The 25,602-nt window shown below is 43.3% G+C and overlaps 1 protein-coding gene across 10 annotated transcripts in view; it reads right to left on the bottom strand.

Annotated features, from left to right (window-relative positions):
* The window catches only part of GALNT13 (polypeptide N-acetylgalactosaminyltransferase 13), a 199,104-nt gene that overhangs the window by 53,711 nt on the left and 119,791 nt on the right, over nt 1–25,602 (bottom strand). For all 10 annotated transcript variants that reach the window (XR_003923877.1, XR_003923880.1, XR_003923881.1 and 7 more), the window contains 4 exons: nt 17,397–17,563; nt 15,887–16,094; nt 14,561–14,731; nt 6,365–6,482 (listed from right to left, as the gene is read on the bottom strand). Coding sequence is in view for 2 of the 10 variants with exons in the window: in XM_030017557.1 (XP_029873417.1) it covers nt 6,365–6,482; nt 14,561–14,731; nt 15,887–16,094; nt 17,397–17,563 (664 nt within the window). In the remaining 8 variants the exon portion in view is untranslated. The remainder of the gene's footprint in view (nt 1–6,364; nt 6,483–14,560; nt 14,732–15,886; nt 16,095–17,396; nt 17,564–25,602) is intronic.

The following is a 25,602-nucleotide window of genomic DNA, read 5'->3' as shown; positions in this document are numbered from 1 at the left end:
AGTTATTTAGTGAAAAAACCCAACATCCAGCTGCAACTTTACAGTTAAGAAACTCCAATAGTGACCTGTCCCCAGCCTGACAGTGTCCTTCAGCACTACCCATCTTCCCACCCAGCAGGTCGTATCAATCTCCATCTTCTCCTGACTCAAGACATAATTTCCAGAGCGCCTCTCATTGAAATGTTTCGGTGAAGAACAGATCCAGCAGATCTGCTGCATTTCCTTGGTCTGAAAAATGAGCTGTCCAATCCAGCATGTTATAATTTACCTTCTATAAACCCATGCGAGACTAACCCATTTTCTATTTATCTTTTTGCTTACAAATATTAATTAATTCAAAATTTGTGGCAAGACAATGCACACCATGGAATTAAAACTAAAGCTTGTATTTGCCCACATAATTTATCCCTTTTTAAACATAGGCATTAATTATTTAGAACTACCTTTGATTTCACAGCCATTTTAAAACCATTCCTATTATTGCATAAAACGAGCGCATTAAACTCTGTCTGATCTCTGTGCAGCCCACTGTCAGGGTTTTTTTTCACTTCCATCATTTTTGATCACTGAGTCAAAGTCAGTTCCTGCAAATCTCAGCGCACGTCGATCAGGAATATTTAAGGCTAATAACAAGTTGTATGCAAATAAAACAGCTTCGGGGCTTTACTCCAAATTTTAAAACACAGAAAAAATACTCCTGTAGCTCTGCTGATGTTTGTTTATGTTGGGGCGGCAGGAGTACTTATCATCTACCTATATCCAAAAAGAAAGCACCACGCACGCCGGCTTGTCCTTTACAGGTGAGTCTCTCCAGCCCACTAACAGCAAATCCCAACCTTTGCTTCCCCGTTTTCTCGGTGCTTTCTGCTCCTTGGTACAACAAGGCTGCCGTTGCTCTGGGTGGGCGGCGCTGCTGAGGCCGGCATCCCCGGGTGGGAGGCTGTGATCACATCTCCGGTGGTCTCCACGGACACCTACACCCAGTGTGGGTGGGGGTCTGGGTGAGCCGGGCACCGGGGGGGCATGCAGCCCAGATGTTGGCACAGCTGCTTCTGCAGTTAACCCCTATAAAGGGGAATTTTACAACCAACGCTTCCGCGTTACTGGTTATTACCCGATTCTCAGGAGTAGAATTTCCTCGACAATTCCTTTTATGACAAAATACGTAAAACTAACTCCAAATGAGATGTAATACTCTTTAAAGTTTAGAGTAAAATAAAACTAATATCTCAGGTTACAGAGATACAAACACCAAAAGAAAATGCTTTGCATGTTAATAATTCTATTTACTTCATTTTAGAAAACATTTCTTCACGTAAAGGGGTTCTTTTGGTACACGTGTGTGTTCACTGATGGTGGTATTAGATTAAACATCTCATGCGTATATGCACAGATCAAAGCTGTGGTTAAAAAAAATCCCCAAAGATTACTGCAGTTGGAACATAAGTTAACATGTAGGCACACTTATGTTAAATGAGTTAAACTTGTTTGCTGCTACGCACTGATGCGTAAGTAATAATTAGGAAGAAAAAAAATCCTGAAAACTCCAGTACCAAAGATCTCTATAGTGAAATCAACTGAACTGGTGTATCTTGAATATTTTCCCTTAGAAATGTAAGAATCCCGACATACAGAAAAATTAATGCAGTCCAAAGAAAAGGAAAAATGCTGTATGCTTTAAATGTAAGCACACAAACATATTTTGAGTACAATTTGTGAGCAAACTGTGCTCCTAAAATTAGTTCGTATATTCAAACAGCTAAGTAACATTGAAAAGCAGAGAGATAGATTTTTCAATCTGTTTGCCAGGTGATTAGGGATTTATATACCCCCAATTCCACTCACCAACACACAAAATTAATTTCAATGTCACAGTGTACTTCTGAAAATAATCTCGCATGCACGCAACCTTTCCAGCCTCGCCAGGAGTTGCACACTGTTACGCCTGTAATTATACAGCGCCGGTCTTCCAGTCATCCAAATGAGCGATTCTGCTAAAACTGTTTACTTAAACGTGTTTAAATACTCTCTTACACCTATAATTTTGCAGCTGAAAGTTGAGACCTCGCATACAGTCAGGCTGAAAAATTGCTATTAATAATCCTTCGCGCATATCTGGAAAAGCTTCGTCGATAGCACCCGGCCTCACCAGCATTCACATCAAGCGAGCAGCGACCTTCGGGATGTCCCTCCGGGGTCCGGCAGCGGCAGCCGCGGACGGGACGCCGCGAGGGGCTGCGGTTTGGCCGTGCCTGTTCCCTCGCACCGAGACAGCCCCGGAGTCTGCACGACGTGCCTGCCGTTGACACAGGCTGTAAGACGAGTGTTTCTATAGCTCGGATACTACGCTGAGCTACAAGTGAATCAGACATCCTTGCTCCTTATTCGTTTAGTGTAAGAATTCCTACAACAGTCACAACGGAAGTTTCAGAGACCAAGAACAACATATAACTATATCACACTACTTAGGAAATGCACGTGGAAACATCTGCATACCCTCTTCTGCAATTCCAACAGCTGCCAGAAAACCAAAAGTAAACAGCATCTTATTCCTGCTAGAGTACGCATTTGCTTTCTCTAGCCTTGCTTTGGCCTACTTGGATTATTCTAAAGAATAATCTTTTTTTTTTTTTCTGATGGGCAGATTGTTTTTAATACCCTTTCCAAAGCTATATGAGCTACTTTCTGACTATCAAGTTTTCAGGGCATTCTCCGACTGGGGAAAAAACCACTTACAGCATTTAACAGAAAATTAAAAATGTTTAAGGAATTCTATACATAAAAATAGAGTAAGTTTTCAAGAATAAATGAGGTTTTCATTTACTAAAGTGACTCTTACAGCTGTAATAGACTCCTGCCAGGATTTTGTTGTTTGGGGTTTTTTTCCCCCAATTGCCATTATTAAAAATCATCCTCCAAAAGGCATCATTAAAGACCGTTCAGCAATGAGCAGCAGCACAGCGAAAAGAGGAAATATCGATTTACCCAGCAATAAGGAAATTGTGCACAGCCGCACACATCACCACGCTCACGTGCGGTGTTTTCCAGGAACGGAGCGGCTGCCCCGACAGGACAGACCGACTTTGATTGCGTGTCGTTAGTCCGGGATCTGGGACGCGGCTCCGGCGCTGCCCGGCCAGGCAGCGGGGAGACGCGGGACCCCGCTGCGGATGCCGCTCCCGAGCCCTCCCCGAGGCACCGCGTCCAGCCGAGAAACGCCTGTGTGCCTCTCTGAGAGCAAAAATAATACTGCAAATCCTTTTAATCATTACGTTGGGGATAGTGCCACTGCCGCCGCTGGTTGCAGATGAGACGGTCGCAGACATTAGCCAGGGGAGGCAAAGGCATTTATAACATTTTTTTTTGAGGATGCAGGGATTATCAAGATGGGGATTTGGGGGCTTGTTTTCTGAACGCCGGACCAACACCCAAACGAACCCCCTTTCATTTGATGGTAAAAACATCCAATGTAATAAGAGCTCTAGAAACGTCCTCACGGCTGACTCCTGTCATAGTAATTTTCCAAACCAAGATTTAGTCCCGGTGTTTTCCTGACTGCAATGAGATATTCCGGAAACCTGCTGGGTAATTGCAGGTTTGTAAAGCGGCTGCTGGAGGAACATCCCTAGCCCCTTGGCAGTCTTTGCCACCCATTTTCTGCAGGTGTTTTACATCAGATAGGTTTTTCAATGCAGAGGCCTTTTATTGATCCAGTCATACTTGATGTACTTGACTATTTGGTTGGTTTTCTTTACAGGCGAAGGCTCTAAATACCAAGAAATCGCATCGCGTGGCTGCCTGGCATTTCCATGGTAATCTCCCGGTGCTGGAAGCACATAATTTTATTTCTATTCTTGACACCATGCCCTCTTATTAGGCTGATGCACGCTGGTAATGTTTCTTGAAGTTTAAGTGGGAAAATCTTCTGAAGACATAAAATAATGTTCTCTAATATGATGCCCCAAAATTCATGCGCTTCGTCTCCCGCTCCCCCCACCTCGGTCTTAACGAGTAAAAGAAGAATAATGGCAGAGCTGCTTCCCTGCTTCTATCACCAGGGCTTTCTGCGGAGAGCACGGCTATTGTTGGTCTTCATCTTTCCATATATTTTGGACTGAGATTTTTAATTTAAAGCTGAAATGAAGATCTCATGACAGTATTCTCACAAAATTTGCACAAACTAAGCCCATCGCCGGCTTACTCATATAAGCATTGAATAGAATTCAAGTCCAATTTGAAACAGGACTCAAGGAATGATTATTTAGGGAAGGGGGGGAAAAAAAAAAAGAAAAACAAACCCTCCAAGTACTATTGTATATATGTGTTATATAAATTATAGAAGCGCCCAGGAAGCAGAACCACAGAAATTGTACCAAAGGCAGAGGTATCAGCTCAACCTGCACTACACATGACCGCAAACCCCAAATCATCCCGACCAGGAGCTGGCTGACTCACGCCACAAATCCCGACAGGTTTCCCACGCAGCTGCCAGGAGCCAGAGCAGAACAGCACAAGATGAAGACAGAACACCACCATTAAATTGCTAAACTCCTCAGGAAAGCTTTTCAAAATATATTAGCATTATTCGAGCAAGAGTATGCATTAAGAATATCCTAGTTAGGGCATTTCTTTAGCATATGCTGGAAGCTGAATACACACTCACATGCTGCTCTCAGCAGAAGATCAAATGCTTTCTGCCAAAATGAATCTATTATGCCAGGGAGCAGGAAAAGGCCATGGAATTGTAAATTATTTTATTCTGTTGCGCTTACAAGGCCTGACAGAAAAATGATCGCTATTTGTATCTTTGGTAACAAAAATAGCCACTGCCAAAAGGAGCCCACGGAGAATCAACTTCCATATATTCTCCAGTACGGACTCTTAACAAAAATCACCTTGTTTGTCCCTTTGTATTAGAGTTGGTTTTTCAGGGATTATCATTTTTATGATGAAAACCCAGTGTTATTCCAAAAGGAGAGTTAAATATTTTAGACTCTTCACTAATGAGAATGGGACCTTTCCACAGTTATCACCCAAAATTGGTCCTGCAAAAGGTTTTTCTGTAAGCGATAAATGCCAGCAATAACAAACGGCTTCGAGGTTCCCTCTGTCAGGGTTTAATGTGCATCAGCAATTCTGATCTTAAAATTTCAATGAACTGGGCGAACTTCAGTTTACAGAAATCACACACTCTGATACTCAGTGAAAAATGAACAGTAGTAACATGCAGATTAGTCTATGAGAGGCACATATTTAACGCTTTAAAGCAGTGCTAGTCACTCTCTGCTCCACGGATCACTTCTAACAACATGAAAAACAAGCCTACTAACAGCTTAAAAATAAGCTCCTACACAGGGGCCTACATACATCCAAGGAATATTCTTATATATTCTTATACACCAAAAAATGTTGAAGTCCACTGATTTAAAACATTAATGCTCAGAAGAAGTAACTCTATACTTCTGTTTTACTGGAAAGGGAATGATTATAGTTTATAGAAAGTGGCCTGAAAATGCTTTCAAATTCTCAGTTCATCTTCTCTAGAAATACTTGCTTTATGAAAATCTTCAAAGTAGTTTCTGTCAATAGAAAATAGCCTACCAGCCCTGGCTGAAGACAAAAGACAAAAAAAAAAAACAAAACAGAAAGAAGGATATCCCCATCATGTCCTATGGGTACTAGACAGGGACACCGGCGTTTATTTTGCATACTTACTTAAAATCCATAAACTGTGGTACAGCGGAGATGTTCAAAGTAATTTTCAACATCCTTTCTAACAATTACTTATCAAAGACTCAATTTTCCAATTTTCCTTTACGTCTAAAGGACAACTACTAAATGCATTTCACTCAAAGGGATTTTAGTCTTGTTGTGGGCAACATACCTATCCTCCCCAGAAATAAAGTCACTTTTCTGCAGGACGTGAAATTTCTCTGCGAGCTCAGCTCTCGCACAGAGTAAAAATGGCAGCCAGAACTTGCAAGTTCACAATGACATACACTTTCAAATACTTCTGTTAAAACATATACTTGAATATTTTTTTTTTCACACTATACAAGTTTATATCTTGTTTATGTCAGTTAGCATTTGCACTAGCTCACAGAAAGCCTCATTTCTTTTATAAAGAAAGGTATTACTAAAATACATATTATTTTGAAAGTGTCAAAAATTCCAAACAGTAATAAAATGTTTCATGCAGTAAAAGGACCAAAATACTATAATGAGGCACCCCCAAATATCTTGAGAATTTAAATTAACCCATGACTTGCATGACAGCTAAAGCAGAAGCGCCCTGTCCGCAGCGTAGGAACGGTTACAGCACAACTGTGTTTGTTGACAGAAAATGAAGGAAAACGGCAATTACCCTAAAAGACATTTCAAGATTCTCGCCACCCCAGATATCCATTCCTGCATCGTAAGTTCCTATCTCTTCAAAGTAGTTTCTGTCAATAGAAAATAGGCCACCAGCCATAGTAGGGGTCCTAGTTGAAAACAAACAGAAAAAAAGAAAAAAAAAAAAAAAAGAGGAAAAAGAAAAGAAAAGAAAAAATACCTTTTGAAAGACACTGTGGAATTTATTAAGTGACACTACAGTACATTTCACTACCTCAGACATTTTGACTATAAATATATTCTATGTACAGCAACTTAAATATAAACTACTAACAATAACAACACGGTTTCGACTGCATACTCTGTGCGTTTGCCCTTCGGGCAGAGCTCCCCTCGAAGCCGATGAGAGCGCTGCCCGAGTCAGAGCTGCGGGATCGCTTCCTACCCGCAAAATCATATTTCCATAGATTATTTCAGGAGCATTGTAATGGTAAAGTGGATGGAATTTTGGCCTTCTGCATCCAGAACAGCAGTTCAAATCCAATCTGAGATGCTTAGTGAAGAGAGTTTAATGCCTTAGCTTTGCCTTAGAGGGAGACTAAATGTGCATAAAATTACCAGGCATAATCTCTCTTAACAGGATTATAAATCCTTACAACAGGCAAATCCAGTCAGAGTGCAACTTCTCTTTGTGTAAAGATGTCCTATTTCCCTGTAAGTACCTGCTCTATGTTTTTCAGCGTTTGAAATCTATATGAAGTGAAAAAAGCTCACCCCGGTTAGCAGGAACGCGGCTCTGGGTTACCGCACCAATGCGTCCCCACCGAACCACAGCCCTCTCACCAGGTACACACACACACACACGGACCGGAGCACACAGCTAAAGGGGTTGCCCCAAAAGCCCGAGGTTTGAGCCCAACGGCGTCCGTCCCTGCGGACGCTGCCGCGGGAGCTGTGCCCCGGCACCCCCCCGTCGGCAGAGCTCCGGCACGACGCGGGGCGACGGCACCCGCGGCCAGCGACGGACGGGATTTGGTGGAAGGGGTCTGCTGAGGTCTCGGCGTCCCCACGCCGACGGGCTTTGCCGGTGAGGACCGCCGGGCACGTTAATGTAGCTGCGGATCAAGCCTTGCCGGTCAGGTAGCAGTTGTTTTCTGTCCCTCGGCTTCAAAAAAAAACCAAAAAAACTGCAAAGTGGGCGAGACTGGATTTTGAAAATGCATGACCTAACGCTGGCTCAACGCACACGCGTACAACCGCACACAAACACGCCGGTAACTACGGCCTGCCTGCAAACGATTCGGCCACACAAATGAACTCATTCATTCAGGTATTTAGTAAACTGCTTGCAAAGACTGCTAGGAATATCCGATACTCAGTGGTCAGATGAGGCGACTGAATCTGTGCAAGTGCAGCATTTCCAGCACCAGCACTTCTGCCCATCTAAAGCTCAGTTTCTGCGAGAGCTCCTGTGTTCGGAGACCGCCTTACACAAACACCGATGATATAAAGCAAGCTCCTATAATTTTTCCAAAATGCAAGTCAACGGGAACAAAACGGTTCACGTGCAATGCAGGAAAAAGCTGGAAGAGGGGCTTCACCGGCGCTCCCGCCCCTGGCAGAACCTGAATCGCTTGGGCACTTCTCAGATCTTCCTTCGGAAGCTTTCGTACGTCCTACGCGCAACATGAATTCGCTAAAGCACCCCCCTATTTGCACACAGCATCCCAGTGTTCCGATACGGGTTAGTGTGGGTGTCACGCACACACACATGGAGTGCAGACACCCAGACCCACTGGGATGGTGCTGTGCTTTTCCCAGTGGTGGCACTGGACACAGCCCTGGCGGTAAGGAGTCCTCACTCACTCTCAAACTCAGCAAAGCCAGGTAATTCGCCTGCTGTGCAATTATTTCCTCTTCTGCCAGAGCTGACTATCATTACTCCCAGAAAAAAAATAGCAGTTTAGCAATGAAATAACACTGGACCCTGAGTTTACCAACACTTCATTTCTGTTCGTCTCCCCGTGCTCTCAGCACGGAAAGCTCAGTTAATTAACTGCCTGTCATTTGGACAGGGCTAAACCTTCCCAGGTTTCAAAGCCGCTTTACTGCCCTCAGCCTGGCTGGGTTTCTGCCACAAACAACACTGCTGGCCCCCCGAGCGACCCCGTGCTACACCGCAAGCAAGCGGAGCGGATGGGAACGGCCGGGCGGTGTGACCCTCCACCTGACTGCTATCGTGAAAGGTAAATGCCATCTAGTATGGGGAGCACAAAATAAAGCTGAGTCTGAAATCTTTTTTAATTGAACTGGTTTTGTGCCAGATGATTACCAATACAAGAAAATTCACTTTAAAGAAACTTCTATTATTGATTACCTACGAACTCTGTAAGTCTACGCAAAACTATTTACACTGATACCAAGAGCCGTGTCAGTAGTTGGCTTACTCACCTACCTGACGCGTGGCCAAGTTCCCATAGGACTCACGGCGATTCGCAAACATTGTGATGAGCCTGTGCCCAGCTCCCTCCTGCACTGATCTCCCATCCCCGCTAACCTTACCGAAGTGAGGAGTGCCACTGCTGTCAGACAAATAAAATCATCCCCACTCCTCTGTCTGCACCAGAAACCCTCATCCTCTGCCTCCTCTCCTTCTTCTTCCTCCTTTTCTTCCTCCATTTCTTCCCCTGGAGGAAGACGGTCTTTGCTTGAATGGTATGAAATTTCCCATTTTTGCAAAGATTCAGTCTTAAGCAATTTTTTGAACGATGCAGCTGAACCGTACACACAGATCTGGATTCTTCTGAAATGTCATCAGCAAATGTTTACAAAAAACAAACAGTTTCCCTAATAACTCACTAACTGAAACTGGAAGTGCCGAGTTTCACGCTGTAAAATGTAGGTAACTACGCACCAATATATGCCATGGATTCTCAAATAATTGAAACACAGCAGGCAGGACTGCTCTGTTATGTAAATTTGTTACACAAACAGACCTGCAGAGCTCTCATTGTAAAAACAGCTGAAACAGTAATATTAGAAAGAGTAAGGGTGCCTACAGTTTTTGCTCAGCTTTGCACCTATTAGCTATATTTTGCCTACTTGGAGTCACACTAACAACTACAGTAATATGTTATGATTAACTCTAATCATCATTCAAACCCACTTTTAATTTTATTTTGGAGGTAACGTCTCCTCCTCATTTCTGCGATTATTAGCAGCAAGCAGGATTCCCATTCCTGTACCTGCACCTTTGACATCCCGTAAGAGGAGCTGCACAGCATAAAGGTACCACAGCGACCCCGGGTTTGCTGCATCCCACCGATCCCACTAACCCAGCCCAGCACGTCGTGCCGGGCAGGGAAAACGAGGAGGGACTGGCACGGAGCCGCTCCCGAGGGGACTCCAGCTCCTGCCATGGCCGGGGATGCTCAGGTCAGGTCCCCCAGGCTGGGAGCATCCCAAAGCCATGTAATGTCACCTCACCCTGCGTCCTTCAAGCTCCCCGTCCTGTGCATCCGCTCAAAGGGGTTCAACAGTCACAACGGTAACATCGCTAATGAACAAGACTGCTATTTATATAGCTTGGAATAAGGTTTTTACACCAGTTTCCAATACTGCTGTCCATCACCCAGGCAGCATTAATTGTAGTCAGCTCTAAGTTTAATCAGCCATAAGAAGAAGAAGATAAATAAAAAATGCTCCTAATATTTGACCTTGTATTTTTCCTCTCAATAACTAATTTATACTTGAGAAGAGATTTTCTGGAACAAAATATTTTTTAGTATTTATAATACTAGCCTGGAGTGTCTTCAGCTTAAAAAAATTAAGGGCAAGTATAGAAATAGCCATCGAAATGTGCTGTGCAGAGACTGCCCAGCACAGAAACACTTCATGTTTTTAATACCGTAGATGTAAGAAGACGAGATATTTGTAAACTGATCTTGGCACAGACGAGTTTTCTATTGCCACAGGCAAAACTGCAGAAGGAGAAATGAGCTCACTTAAAGACAAAGGATGTCCTGCAAAGTACAAATATTGTGCAAGGATTTTTCAGTGGAAAAAGAAAAATGAAAGGTTTAGCAAGACCGTTGGCTTTAGCTGGCACTGCCCATAAACATTCACCACTGAAACAGGTCACACCTGAGAACTACACTGCCTAGAAATCTCTGTTTTCATAAATCCCAGATCTACCCACATCCACCGGATCATCTGCAGGAAGCTTTGGCTTTAAGCTCCACCTCTGCACAGGGCAACCATCCAGGTTTTGCTCCCAGAGAGCCCTCTGGAAACCGAAACAGGCTTTGTACTTGGAATAACATATTTTGACAAGGTCTGATCATTTATAAAGTTTACAAAGCCGGAGGTTACTCCAGTGACAGTGGAAGTTACAGCATTTACTTCACAGGGAAATAAGGTAAAATCCTGAGGTGCATCAGAACAGCAATGAATAGCCTTTGCTGTTCAAACAAAAGAAAATAGATATATACCCACTGACACGAGTCCTTGGGGGTTGCTGTACCTTCACAGTAAGGAACGTACCCCTAAAGCAACACCTGGAAGCCCCTCCATGGCTCAGGTAACATTTGCACTCAAGGCACAGCTCATATTTGATTTCTGCAAATACACCTGAAAAAATATGTTTCAACTGATTCTAGCAAACCTCAGAGAATGAAATATTTGACTTGACTAGCTCTGTCTCCAGGAACAATCTTTCCTTCAGGGATTTCTTCTAAATGTCCCCTTCCTGTCCTCACTTTATAGTTTCAGTCCTAACAAAGACGCCTGTTGAACTGAAAGCTCCCTGATGTTACTTTTGCTTCTGGTCATTGTACGTGTAAAAAAATTGTAAGTACATTTAAAAAAAAAAAAAAAAAAAAAAAAAACACCAAAAAACCAAACCCCAGGAAATCCCAGTATCTGATGACCACTGACTTCTTCCCCCTGAGAGGGGGTCAGGGCAGAGGTGGCACGACGTGCTGCCCGGTGCCCAGGACAGCTGCCCATCATTAGTGCTGCCCACCTTCATCTACCACCTTCAAACTGGGAGCACTGGCAAACTGGAAAGGCTTTTGCTGCATTTGCAAAACCTGTGATTCTTTGGGGAAGAGTTACGATTTTAGACTATTCTGGGAAAGGTTATGTTATCATAGTGTTAGCTGACCTGAGAGAAAACTAGGTAAGGGATGAAGAAAATGAGAAGAAGAGAAGGGACGTCAGACTGGGGTTTAAGAACCAGAAGAAGAAAATAAGGGGCAAAAACGGTAGGGATTAGTGTGTGAAGAGCAGGAATAGCATCCACGTACGGATCTCGGATCAGAACCCGATCTGTCCAGGGCAGGGCATCACTAATTAGGGCGAGAGGCACCTCTGAACCCCCATCAGTTCTGTTTGCAAAACTATGACAAACAATCTAACTTTTCTAACGGATGTCGGTAAGAAAACTCTTTTACAGCTGTACTGCATGACAATTAGCTGTGGGTTTTTAATACCAGTCACTGAATTAATTAACCTTTTCCCACTAAATCTAGAGATTCCAGCAAAGGCAGATATTTCAGTTGACTCAAATGCCCAACTCAGGAATTTAACATTTCTTTTCACTCCCTAGGCAAACAAGCAAGCAACATTTCACATCTACAAACCAGAAAGAATCAGGCACCCTCTTCTGAGAGTACAGCACCTTCTGTCTTTAATTTCATTGGGGTTAATGGTCACAGCATATGTGATGGCTGAACTTTGTCAGTACCCACTAGCAAGCTCTTATCAGTAAGCTATCCTGATCTTTTCCATAAAAATACTTATACAATAATACAAATTATACATAAATAATAAGTTGTATATAAACTAATTCATAGTTTGAAAATGTATGCATTATGCTTTTAAATCTAAAAAGCAAAGGTAGGAATTTATCAATGTTATTATGGAAGATAAATATTTTGAGTAAAACTTTTGTCAATTCCACGGATTTTTAACGTAACAAAAAGCAGAATTTGAGTGCAATGGTTATATTACACACACATGCACACAAACATGTAATCCAATGATGTTTGTATTCTATACCTATTCCACAGATTACAAAGAAAAAGTATGAATAAAGACACATTCAATCTACGTGAGACTGAAAAAATGCTACAGAATGGGGAAAGCAACATGGAATAAGAAAATGAACTCACCAATTTGTTTCTAAGTTTTTGGTATGGGTTAGGCTTTTGTTTATTTTTATCCCCCCATTTTTTGAATATTCAGGCGGCAGCAGCTGCCAAAACCATTCTTAACTTAGCTGCAATATTATACTTTTGCTCTTTGGATGCAGAATTTGTGATTGTGTTTCTGACAGCTCAGGCCTGATTTACTGCTGCGGTCTCTTGGACTGTTTTTGATAAGCATTTGGAAATACCAGCTAGCACTGAAAGCGGCTGATGACTTATTAAATGCTGTTTCTTACAGGAAGGCCGTTCTAACTGGGCAGTTCCACGGCTCATTGCTTTGCTGGTTCCCCTCCCACTGGGTAAAAGGGAAAACGAAACAGGCAGCACCTTCTTCAGACACCAAAGAGACTGAAATGCCTCCACTATGTGGTCAGAAAGGGCACCTATATGTCTAAAAGCTGACATTTTAGTTTTAAGCCAGCACAATTACACACCCTAAGAGCCACCTTTTCACTCTAAAGCGCTTGTGTAAGTGATAATTATGGGACACTTGGCATTAACCTCTGACTCCTTCACCCACGCTCTGCTCACTAACACCTATCTTACCAGGCGAATCCCAAAAAGCCCAGGCAATCACCAGCTAAAAGCTGGTGGGGAGAAAAAAGAAAAAAAACCTATTTTTTTGTTTTAATAAATTTAAGAGTCAGTTAACATGTCTGATTCTGGATTAACTTTTAAGTACTACTGCATTTCAAGATAAGGAACTAAGAACTGGGATTTGCGTTTCTTTGAAAACTCCCGATGTCTGTGAATTGATTCGGCACGGGAGAGACAGGATAAACCCAGCCCAGCAAATGACGCGGTGGGAGCAGCAGCCAGCTGAGGCTCTGCAGCTCGTTAGGATAATTAACTCTACCAATTTTAAGGCACACCTCAGCTTTAATGAAATAGCTGCTGGCAGACTTCACAGCTGAGTGATAATATTTGAGATGATGAGAAAAAACAGTTCTCTTGACTCAAAAATAGCTTCACCCCCCTTCTGCTAATGCCAGGGTCAGCTCCTACTCCTGAGGACTCTGTTTGCTTTTCCTGAGATCATTTCCTGAGAATAAAATCTAAAAAACCCAGCCCTTCCCTGACTCCAGGCTTTGAAGGACAAAAAAGGACAGATTTTGGCCGCTTCCTGCAAAGGTAATTCTGAAAGGCTTTTCTTTGCCCATCCCCTGCCTTACCTGGAAGTGTTTCGCAAAGCTGTGCTGTGACTGCTGTCCCTGAGTTGGCTCTCCCTTTATCTGCCTGTTGCGCACAATCGGGGGTATGCAGGACTGGAATTCTGTCCACTTCATCATGTCTCTCAGACAGGTTTGAAACCATTACATCCACTTGTGAAAGCTTTTTTTTTTTTTTGCCTTTTTTTTTAACTTTTCATGAAGACCACAGAAGCTATTAGAGCTGAGCAAATAACCCATTGCAAGTAATTTATTCAATTTGTTCTGTTTCAGCTTCATTTAAAATTTTTCTAGAGGTTTTGTTACAGTCCGTGGTTTGAGCAATTAAATGAAAGAGGTCAGGAATGATCACGGGAATTCAGGACAGACTCTTAGATCATTTTTGACTCAGTGTGCAGAGTCATCAATTTTATTTTCTAGGCAATAAAAGCACGCATTTCAAGTGCAAATCATCATAACTGAATACTTGGTTCAATATGTCCAAAAATGTGTATTTCAGAAATATGTTCTAATATTTGCCTTAAATATGAAAAAAACAGTAACATCTGTAAACACAAGGTCAACAGGCTATTTGCAGAAAACAAACAGAGGAAACTTAAAAAGCAGGTATATTTTGAATTACTGAATGTTGAAAAGAAGATACAAATGAGTTTTCTCAGCTCTGATAACTACACTGCAGCATTAAGGACAGGTCAGATTTTGGTCTTCTCTACCCTGAACAGTGGTGCCAAAAGTATCTGACATGTGTTCTCTGATACTGCAGCGAAATCTTAGTTATTAAGCGTTATTATCTACATAAACAAGTACACAGTAGAGTCAATTAGCGTAGTACTCTTGATTTGCTCTTACCTTACAGGCAAGGTCCTGTCTCCTTTCCTCCTGTCCATCTCTCTCTGGGGAACTGGATACCAGCGAAAGTTAAGTTTCCAGTTAAACCCTCCATAAGTCATATCAGATCCAGCCATGTATTCAAATGTGTCATCGCTGATCACATCAATGATTGGGCAGACAACAGTTTTCCTGTAAGAAAAAAATTGGCTTTTTTTAAACAAAATATTTTTTCATGTTAGCATGCTGAATATTGCACTTATTTTGAGGCTCCTCTGCATTTACCACCGCTCCGTGCAGGTTTTCTCTTCCAGGAACGAGGCCGTGCAAAATTCCCCTTTTCTGCTGTCCGCAGTTTTTTGGACACACTTGACTCCTCGCTGAGCTCCCAAGAGCTGAAAGCTGCCAACACCCAACCCTGCCCGGGGCTCCCGCTCCGCTGCCAAATCCTCTCCGAACGGCAGGAGCGACTGCCGCACGCTTCACCCCAGCAGCACAAACTACACCGTATCGATAAATTCTCCTCCTTGTTCCTTACACGACACAGGGTTTTCCTGTACACCTTTCCGAGACTGTCAGGACAAATGCAACGGAGACTATTTTTGCTTGTGGCTGCGGGGCTCGGGCAGTGCTGGTTTTATCACGTGTGCATGCGTGTCTCGTGGAGCACCTGCAAGGCGTTTCATAAAGGAGAACAAATCCCATCTCCCATGCGTGCGCTTAGGCAGGCTGCTGCTGCCCACGCATGTGCGGCTGCTCCTCCATCGAGCAGAGCAAGGACCTCGGCTGCTGCAACCCTTCCAGGGAGGACAGCGTGGTTTTTGGGTCTCACTCGCAGGGCCTTTATGCACTTAGGCGCAAAAAAAAAAAAAAAAGGGAAAATTGATTGCATCACCTAACGCAAAAGAAAAAAAAAAAGAAAAAAGGAAAAAAAGAAAAGAGGAAAAAGAGTGCAAATTTCAGAGCATATTGGAGGTCACACAGACAAGAAGTTGTGCCTGGTAAAAAAAAAGGGAGAAAGATGGCCATCAGGGTGGGGGACACCCAGACCTTGTGAAAGTAAATGGCACAAGTTGCTGGCATTATTATTCTTACTGTCAGCAACAGAAATCCTGCTGTAAGAATCAAAAGCTTATTGTATATTTATTTAGAAATTAGATTTTGATACAAATATTAGAGAATATCCTCCTGATAAATTAAAAAAAAAAAAACAAAACCCCACAAATCTTCATTTTCAGACCAATGAATTGTTTTCATTTCTATTTTTTAGCAGCACAGTGAAACCAAGGAATGGCTTGGAGGCTGGAGGCAGGTCCGTGCCCCCGGGGACAGGAGAGCCACCCTTACCTGTCCTCCTTTATCCTGGCCAGCAGCGGCTCGAGCCAGCCCAGGGTGCACTCGCAGTGTGCGTCCAGGAACGTTATCACCTGCCCTTTAGAGGCTGCTGCCCCACGGAGCCGCGCGCGGATCAGTCCTGACCTCTGCTCCATCCGAATGATTTTTATGGAGACTTCCAGATTTTTCACATAATTCTCTAACGAGGCCTTCAGAAACTCTGCCAAAGATAATTGGGGAAAAAAAAAAACAAACCACAACAAAAAAAAAAACCCAGAAGAAAAACATTATTTTTAGCTAGGTTCAGCAACTACCAAGGACTCCAAATATAACCGCAGAGCTTATGCATCATGCTCGGCCCTCCAAGGACTGCCATGCACGATCGCTGCCGTAACACGGGAAACGCATTTTGACATATTTAGTGTTTTTCTGAAGACTGAGAGCTGAGCTATGGACATTCACACTGGCACTCTGTTCAGTGCAGCCGCATGGAAAAATACGCACGCATCTGCCAGAGCATCTCATGAAAACATCACAGAAATTTTAAATAAGTCATGATCAGTTTTCTTGAAATAAACCAGCAAGCAATAGTTGAGTGCAAAATGATTACACTTTTGCTAATTTGTCTATGGTTAAATACAAATCCAGCTATTTTTGATGAATTTCACCGTTTGAGCCCTTTAGGAATCCAAAACTTTGCCTTTAGGAAAAATTGTAGTTACTTGGGCTAAAGTCTTCCTCTACCTTCTGGCACAGAGAAACAGTAAGCCTACTCATTTTCTGAAGCAGAGAAATCCAAGAGAGTAATTAGAGTTAAATTAATGCTACATGGGGCAGAGATAAAGGATGGCTTAGCTTGCATCCTCTGTCCCTTGAACAGTTGCAGCTATATGTTGTATTTGCCATTATATACATTTGGCTACTGCAGGAAAATTTATCATTCCATTGATTCCATTTATAGAATGTAATTTGATTCCTTTTCCAGGTAATATCAGTTCCGCATACAGACAGTTTTCTTCCTAAACCCTAGGTTTTAAAAAAAAAAAAAAAAAGGAAGAAAAAAGCCAAGACCAAAAGAAATGAACCACAAATACGAGAAATACAAGGAAATTGGCTCAGTGTGGATATTCAGGAAAGTCTGAGACACAGAACAGGACGGGGGTGAGAGACAGCAAGAGAGAGATGTGAAAAAGGACAGTCTTGTACAGTAATATGAAATGATAAGCCACAGTGCAAAAAAAGCACTCGTGAAATTCAGGATGGGAGCACCGTACGTACGACTTACAACCTGATAACCAACCTTCGCCTCTGTTACGACCTGCAAGGATACTTTGGCTCTGCCCACACCTGCCAGAGTCCATTTGCTGCTGGCCCCAGCAGCGGTGGGAGACGCTCGGTGAGAGATGCGGGTCCGGCTCAGCACCGACAAAAGGGAGCCGCTCTTCACAACCCCTTCCGCTGGGTCCTCAAAGATGACGCTAAAACAACACGTGGAACGGGGCTCCTCTCTCCCAAAACCTACCTCTCTCACTGGCATCGTCCACCAGGATGATTTCCGAAAGCAGGCGGTGCGGCGAGCGATTTATAACGCTGTACACGGTCCGAAGCAGAGTACTCCAGGCTTCGTTGTGAAACACAATAACTACGCTTGTGTTGGGGAGTTCGTCGGGGTAGACTTTTGTCTTGCAACTGCCAAAAAACACAGAAAAAAAAAACCAAACCAAAAAACAGAAGGAAAGAGGGGTTAATCCTTAAGAAAATCTTAAAGAGCTCTAGCAATGGGACAGCCTGGAAAAGGGGTTTCAAGCCTGTCGAGCAGGATACATTTCAAACTGGTTACTGATCTCTTCAAGCTCCCAGAAGCCCAAAGGCAGAGGGACTTTCAAATCCTCTTTTCCTGCTAAGAAAAGATGGCAGAGTATCCAGAGGAACGCGTACTGCTGCATTCACAGCTCCCTCGCACTCCAGCTCTCCTCAGTCCTGCTTGGCATGCCGAGAAATCAGCATCCAGCCGCCTCGGCCTCAACGTGTCCTGACAGCGCCAACAGAAAACCCTTAGCTGCACGCAGGACGCAGGGCAATTAATATAAAGTGTATCGAGCAGTTACAGTCAGGTCACATAAGTCTTTTATTGTGACAAATCCCAAATTCTATGGTTTAAAGTACACAGGCCTCCGAGACTTTCCCATCTTTGGTCGTTTCTCAAAAAGAAGAAAAAAATTACACTCCATATGCCCATTCAATGGAAGAATGAGAGGTCAATAATTTCAGCTATTTTTGGAAAATGTAGAAATTGAGAAACAGATAGCAAATGTTGCTGATTTTGTAGAAGCAAATTGAAGCTGTTTGCTTATTACAAAAGACAACCCAAAATTCTGCATATTTGTTCCAGATCTTGGACACGTTTCAAAAATACAACATGTCTACATCAACCTGTCAACACAGGTCAAGTCACGCCACTTAAGCACACCTAATAAGTGTTTTTAACCTTTACGACTTAAAATAATTTCCACTCTTTTTTTGCTGTTTTACTATTGTATGATTTTCTGGCTCTACTGTTCCCACTGCGACCCTGCTCAAGAAAGCTCTTCCAGAAGAGCGTGTGTGTACTTTCTTCGGCAGCGGCACACACACACACACTACTGAATTAAACTGCATGTAAAGTGAGAAGAAATTATGCATAGCTTTTTAGCGCTTCTTCTTTGTAATACCACAAATTTGAAGCTTCCCTAAAAAATTCTATATTACGGAGTTATTCATTAGCACCTACATACCCTATATTCTCTGACTGTGACACAGGCTCAGCATATCACTTTTGTCTGTGTTATTTGAAATATCAATCAGTTCCAATGCAGTACTTGTTCAGGAGTAGCCTCCTCCTTACAGAAACTTCTGTATCAAGGGCCAAGAGAACAAATGAATAAGGTCCCTGAAGAAAAGTCAGCTTGTCCATACAGTTTCTTTCTTGAACATCATCTACCATAACAAAACTCTCTTTAACCTTTTCTTCTGCCTCACTGACATTTTAAAAAAATAGATAAAACAACACTGTGACCACAGCTTTCAAAGTACAAAGTGAGGAGAGAATACAGAAGAATACAGAATATCACTGATTTCTATGGTACAGGTAAAAGGTTCACGGTATGTGTGTATGTGAGTGTATATATATATATGCACACAATGACCTATATATATATGTAGGTCATTGGTCACTAGATCTGACAATAGAAAGTCCAGTGCTTTTATATATATACATACACACACACATACATAGACACACACCAGTCTTGACAACATTTTGATGATGACCACTGAAGTTTGCTGGTAGCCATCTCACCTTCACAATTTCAGCAATCTAATTAATGATACAACTATCCATCAATTACAATTTAGACTCAGAGCTCAGACAAACAAATGAAAGTCCTTCACTAATTATCATCCACAACGACACCCTCTGTTTATCCAGGGGTGTCTAAAGGAGTGTGAGCCCAGCAGGACAGCGTGTCCAAAAAAGGACATTTTGAATTTATTTGTTTCCAAGGCACAGCACAGTAAAAGTTTTCCTCGCACATGTAATTGCCCTTGGAAGGCATCTCGTGTCAGCCCTGGTGTATGAAAGTCAGATATCAAAGACTGAAAAACAGAAAGGCTGTAGTACAAAGCTCAGTGCTGTTTATATTCAGGGTTGTTTTCCAGAGCTTAACATCATACTTCAAGCCGCATACAAAGCTGGAATAAATTCTGCTTGTCCCATATTTCACAACAGTTATTTTAATTACATTTAAAACAGATGCAATCTTGAAAATTGGAAAAGAACTACTACATAACATTATGTTTAAAAATATTCAGAAATGCACGTCAGTAGTGAAATGAGACAAGAAAGAAAGGGTATTCCCTTGTCTGCAGTTTAACACCAATTTTGTAGAGCAAACGGAATATTAAGGAACAGAATGTTTATCATCACATACTATTTGCCAGGATCTTCAGTACTTTAACTGTCGTTGTTATTATTCTCCAAGGTATCTTAGGGTACCCAGAGAACCTAAGGGCTAGACGAGCTGAGGACACTCATGAAGAGGTCGTGTGTCCTATGTTTTGCAGCTGACAGACCAATCTAAATTATCATAAATCTGGTCATAAAAGTCCATGAACAGCATCCTAGGGTGCATCAAACACAGCATGATCAGCCGGTCAAAAGAGGGGATGATCCCGCTGTATTTAGCGTTGGTGCAGCCTCACCTCGAGTGCTGTGAGCGGTTCTGGCCCCACCATTTAAGAAGGATGTGAAGGTCCTTGAATGTGTCAAGAGGAGGGCAACCAAGCTGGTGACAGGGCTGGAAGGCATGTCCTCTGAGGAGTGGCTGAGGACTTTGGGCTTGTCTAGTTTGAGAAGAAGGAGGCTGAGGGGCGACCGCATCGCTCCCTGCAGCTTCCCAAGGAGGGGACGTGGAGAGGGAGGTGCTGAGCTCTTCTCCCTGGGATCCAGGGACAGGACACCTGGAAACGGTTCAAAGCTGCATCAGGGGAAGCTTAGGCTGGGCAGTAGGAACCATTTCTGTACCGAGAGGGTGGTCAAACACTGGAACAGGCTTCCTGGAGAGGTGGTCGAAGACCCAAGCCTGTCAGTGTTTAAGGGGCATTTGGACAATGCCCTTAATAACACACTTTAGCTTTTGGTCAGCCCTGAAGAGGTCAGGCAGTTGGACTAGATGATCGTTGCAGGTCCCTTCCAACTGAAATAGTCTATTCTATTCTATTAAGGACCAAATTTTTAAAAAGCAACTGCTCTGGAGTTGGCAAACTGTGCACAGACAAGAAATCATTAGAGTTTGTTAACTGATGAGTGTGTAACACAGCTGACTGGTCATTGAGATGACTTGAGTCCAGAACCATCACTCCCATGGTGAAAACATTCATCGCTTGAATTAAACAAAAAACATCCTTAGCTTGTTGACACAACTGTTAAACACCTAACACCAGAGAGCTCTCACTTTATTTCCCACCGATGAGGCACACTGCTCCATTTACACACATGCTGTTGTCCCGGGTCCTATTTCAGCATTTCATAGAATCCTAGAAGCCTAGAATGGTTTGGGTTGGAAGGGACCTTAAAGGTCCTCTAGTTCCAACCCCCCTGCCACGGGCAGGGACACCTTCCACTAGACCAGGTTGCTCAAAGCCCCATCCAACCTGGCCTTGAACACTTCCAGGGAGGGGGCATCCACAGCCTCGCTGGGCAACCTGTTCCCTTAGTGCCTCACCACACTCATCATAAAAAATTTCTTCCTTATATCTAGTCTGAATCTACCCTCTTTTAATTTAAAACCATTACTCCTTGTCCTCTCACTACCTGCCCTTGTAAAAAGTCCCTCTCCATCTTTCCTGTAGCCCCCCTTTAGGTACTGGAAGGCTGCTATAGGGTCTGCCCGGAGCCTTCTCTTCTCCAGGCTGAACAACCCCAACTCTGTCAGCCTGTCTTCATAGGAGAGGTGCTCCAGCCCTAGCAAACAGCAACAGCACCGCTCCACGGGGAACCTGCGATGTCCAGCTCAGTAGTTAAAGATGACAGAGGTGAAGTAAGGAGGCAAGCAGGAGATACAGAGACTGAAATACTGACTGGCGTGAGGCTAAGACTGTTCTGGATGGAAGGTTATGCTTTTAGCAACATGCCTTTGCTCTCTGGAGAAAGTGAGACATTGATTAGTTTTCACTAAACTCACTGAAAGCAATTTTCATGAGTATTTGATTCACTTTAAAAGTTAAACAACAAAGATCAGTAATAATGCAACCATACAGTGGGTGTACAATCACTATTCTTGCTCTTGAAGTAATTCCCATTGCCATTTACAAGATGCGCAATGGAAAACAATCACAGTCCGTACAAACGTGACTAATTTGTACCCTGCTCCCCGCCTCGCTCCTGGCTGTGTATCGCCACGCTCTGATCCCGATGCTCATTACATCTCTTCGCGGGCTGATTCACCTCACTAAGATGCCCCCAAGCCCACCCCTTGGCCAGTTTTTCTGCACGGTCAGTGAACGAATGCAGCGCACAGATGGCCAGGGAGGTGCTAGAGATGGTGCAAGACCAGCAGAAAAGGGCACAGTCGGGAGAGACCCGGCGTACCGAAACCTCCCCTGTCCAGCCACAGTGAGCTGTTGCGAGCCAACGGCCGCTCACGCTCCCCTCCTTTCCCTCAACGACGGCAGCAACAAATTCACAGCTTCCCGCTGTAGATCAGCTCTTGAATCCCTGCAACCCCACTATGCCCAAGAGTACCTACCCAGGGACCATCTTCTGGACCGGGTATCTTGGTGGAGCGCATCCTACGAGAGGGGTAGCATCTTAGGGATTTGGGCTCTTGGGATTAGCGCCCCGTGTCCTTCCCAGGGAAGGCTCAGTCATCGCCGATTTTCATTCTGCCCTTGCAGCACACCTCTAATGGTGTTTCAGCCCCAAACAGACACCCGCCTAACACCCTGCTCACTTGAAAGTGTTTATAAGCGCACCAAAGATAAAAACCTTTCACGTCCCTTTACTGAAATGATGACGGTGACTCACGCTGCATTTTTTCTAATTCAAAAATATACCACGCGCTGAAGAAGTGATAAATAAGTCATCTGCTACTCACACGCTATCAAGCACAAGGACTCCCTCTCTGCCACCCCTGCACTATTTACAATGCATACTGATTGTTCAACGTACACTGACACTGGAAATACTTTCCCAGAAACATTGGTTTTTCTCATGCAGTCATCAGATGTTACTTTATGAATACACATGAAGTAAATACAGCTGTTTAAATGTGAGAAAAACACATTTTCCAAGATCAATAACATGGAAACGGAGTGACACTCTACCTATTTACCATCCTTCTCATTGGCTGTGTGCAAATTATGTGAGCGTGAAGGGTTGCACTGTGATTTTATCCCTTCCAGAACTGTGCTGAAGCTCTCAGGGAAGGAACGCAAGGCAAAAGATCATGCATGAAAACAAAGTATTTAGAGGGAAAAAAAAAGAGACTATAACTATTATATAAAATTTATAATGTAGTATTTTTTATATTATGCATTTGGGAACATATAGAACTGTGTTAAATATTTGTGGTTTATATGACTTAAGGGATTTTCATGATTGTTTAGTCATTACCTTTTATTGCTTTGCTTTAGTGAAAATACAAAAGATTAACACCCATAAAGAAAAGGCTGGTAACACAGATCACTGGTATGGTTCCTCTGTGTGACCAGGTTTACTGTACACCCCAGTGCCAACAGGGCACTGGAACCAGTCTGTTGCAGGACTGGTACTTTTGCCGTGGAGCAGTCACTGGCGTGCGTGCAAAGGCACGCAGCCTCTGCGCCTGCAAGGCAGAACGATGTGACTTTGGGGCTTTGCTCCCCACGCAGCGAGGCAAGGCAGGTGTGTTGTAGAGGAGGTTCACAGCCAAGTTAGGATGAGGGAAACATGGAACAGCTCCGTCTCTGCTTTTAATTCATATTTATGTTCTGATTAATATTACATGTGCAACAGTGGCAGTATATTTATTCAGGTATCTAACATATATAGGTTTATATGTATTTATATAAGCATGTATGTACATAGTTTTATTTACCTATACATACATAAAAACCTACATATATGCCCATATGAAACCTTAACTTATCTCTGTAGCATAGTAAGGTCTCTCTCCTCACAGAAAGGTATTTACTATTTATGATGAACAATGTTCTTGAATATACTGATGCAACACTACGTTCCACTGGAATCATGATTTCCAGCATTATAAAGTATCTATGACTGTGCAAAGGCATTAATATATGCAGTAAGTAGATAACATCTGAAAGAAATGTAAGCAAGCTCCTCACTTCTTCTTTGTCTTACTGACATGTAATTTCTCTTTTTGTGCTTGTTTCTGTTTTGCTTCTTAGTTCCTTCCTGTCTCTCTCCCCATTGAATTCCTGCATTTTATAATTAGTCCCGTTTAAAAACCTGCTATGTCATATCACAACCTGCTGCTGTATTTCTTTCCAGCTAATATGACAATCTTGAATATTACCTGCTACCTCATTAACTCTCAGCTGTGAGCTGAATGGTACGCCGGGAGGTGATTCGGGAAAGCTGCTGGGTACCGCAGAAGTTTTCCGTCAGCCCCAAAGACAGTACTGCTGGGGAGCAGGGCATGCACCTACCTCTTCCTATTTGCAGTTCACCACAGCGGTGATCCTACTGCATCACATTTCCTGAGCACTGATGACTAACGTCACCTAATGCAACCGCAAACCATCCGTCGGGCCAAGGCAGCCCCTATCCCTCACATCTACACCCTGCCTCCACCGTTATTGGTTAGACACGGTACAGGGTCATTGCTCAAAAATTGAAAGCAGTACGAAGACACGAGAAAAACTCACTCCTAATTTCACAGTAATGCACATAAAAACCCATACCAAAGAGTGGCGCAAGCAGAAGTGATGTATTTATCATTATGCAGCCAGATCTTCTGCAAAAGCTCCTGTTAAAAATGGCAACGCTGCAGTTAAGCAAACTGTCAAAACATCTGAAGTTATAAAGTGAATTAAATCAATAACTTCATCTTTTTACAGGTGTGGTTACCTTCCAGTGAACTTTATACCTTGCATTTGTTTTACTGTCTTAATTTACCATCACGTCCCCACGTGTTATTTTTGAAGAACGATCAAGAATATTGTACACAAAATGGACGGGTTCACCTTTAAACAGCTTACCACACATACTAAACCGACTCTATGTATGTAAACGTGTTCTTATTTGGAATAATACCTCACATGCCAACTCTTAGGGAAACGTTTACCAGTTCTCAAATGAGCTGAGGGAAACTCAAGTATTTACAGGACAACTTCAACGCTAATATTTTTAACGTGGGGCCCTCGGTTGCCGGAGGCTGAGGCTGGGGAGGGCAGCAGCTGAAGGCAGGGTGCTGCAGGAGCGCCTGTGCCAACAGCAGGAATCGAAGGCAACCTCGGCTGGAGTGAGGGAGCAGTAGATGTTGGACAACCTTAACTATGCCTCGATGCCTCCGAGTTCGGGGATTTCATTGTGAAAGCTGTCCCCACAACAAAGCGCTCCAGCTCAGCTATACAAAACTGTCAAAGGCCTTCCAGAAGTTCATGATTGTGTATTGATTAGCGCCGCAGAAGTCTTCTCAGAAAAGGAAGCGGAGGGATGACCTGAAAGGATCGACAGTTTCAACAGACAGAGACTGGACAAGGGTAGACCCTGCCGCACCATTGGTAATTGCCTGTCACCATCCTTCATCCTTCTTCCCCCTCACAGCACCTTCCCAATGAAAACAGATTAAAAACATTCTGAAACTGCTTACCATGATAGACTACTTCTCGCTTATTTTGGTGTTTAAATCTCGCAGCTGAGATGGCTGGTGTGGCTTAGCTGCTTCGTAAACGTACATTTTCTGTAGCTTATTGCTCCCACTGCAACAAAGCACTTAAAAAACCTAGATTGCCAATTCAAGAAAAGCACCTCTCAAAAGGCCCCGCAGTATCCTGCAGCAACACCAGTTTTGCCATATGAAGGACCACACCTCAAGGCTGAAGAAGCAGCCATCCCCAGGACCTTGCAGCGTGCTGCCTCCACGCAGCCACGTACCTTCCTGCCTCGGGAAGCATTTCTTCAGCAGTCTGATCATTCCTGAGCTGCTGGATGCCCTCAAGAAATGCCCAGTAACACCCTGAGA

The sequence above is a fragment of the Aquila chrysaetos genome, chromosome 6 (assembly GCF_900496995.4).
Source record: "Aquila chrysaetos chrysaetos chromosome 6, bAquChr1.4, whole genome shotgun sequence".
NCBI lineage: Eukaryota > Metazoa > Chordata > Aves > Accipitriformes > Accipitridae > Aquila > Aquila chrysaetos.
This window is presented reverse-complemented; position numbering and strand designations above follow the sequence as displayed.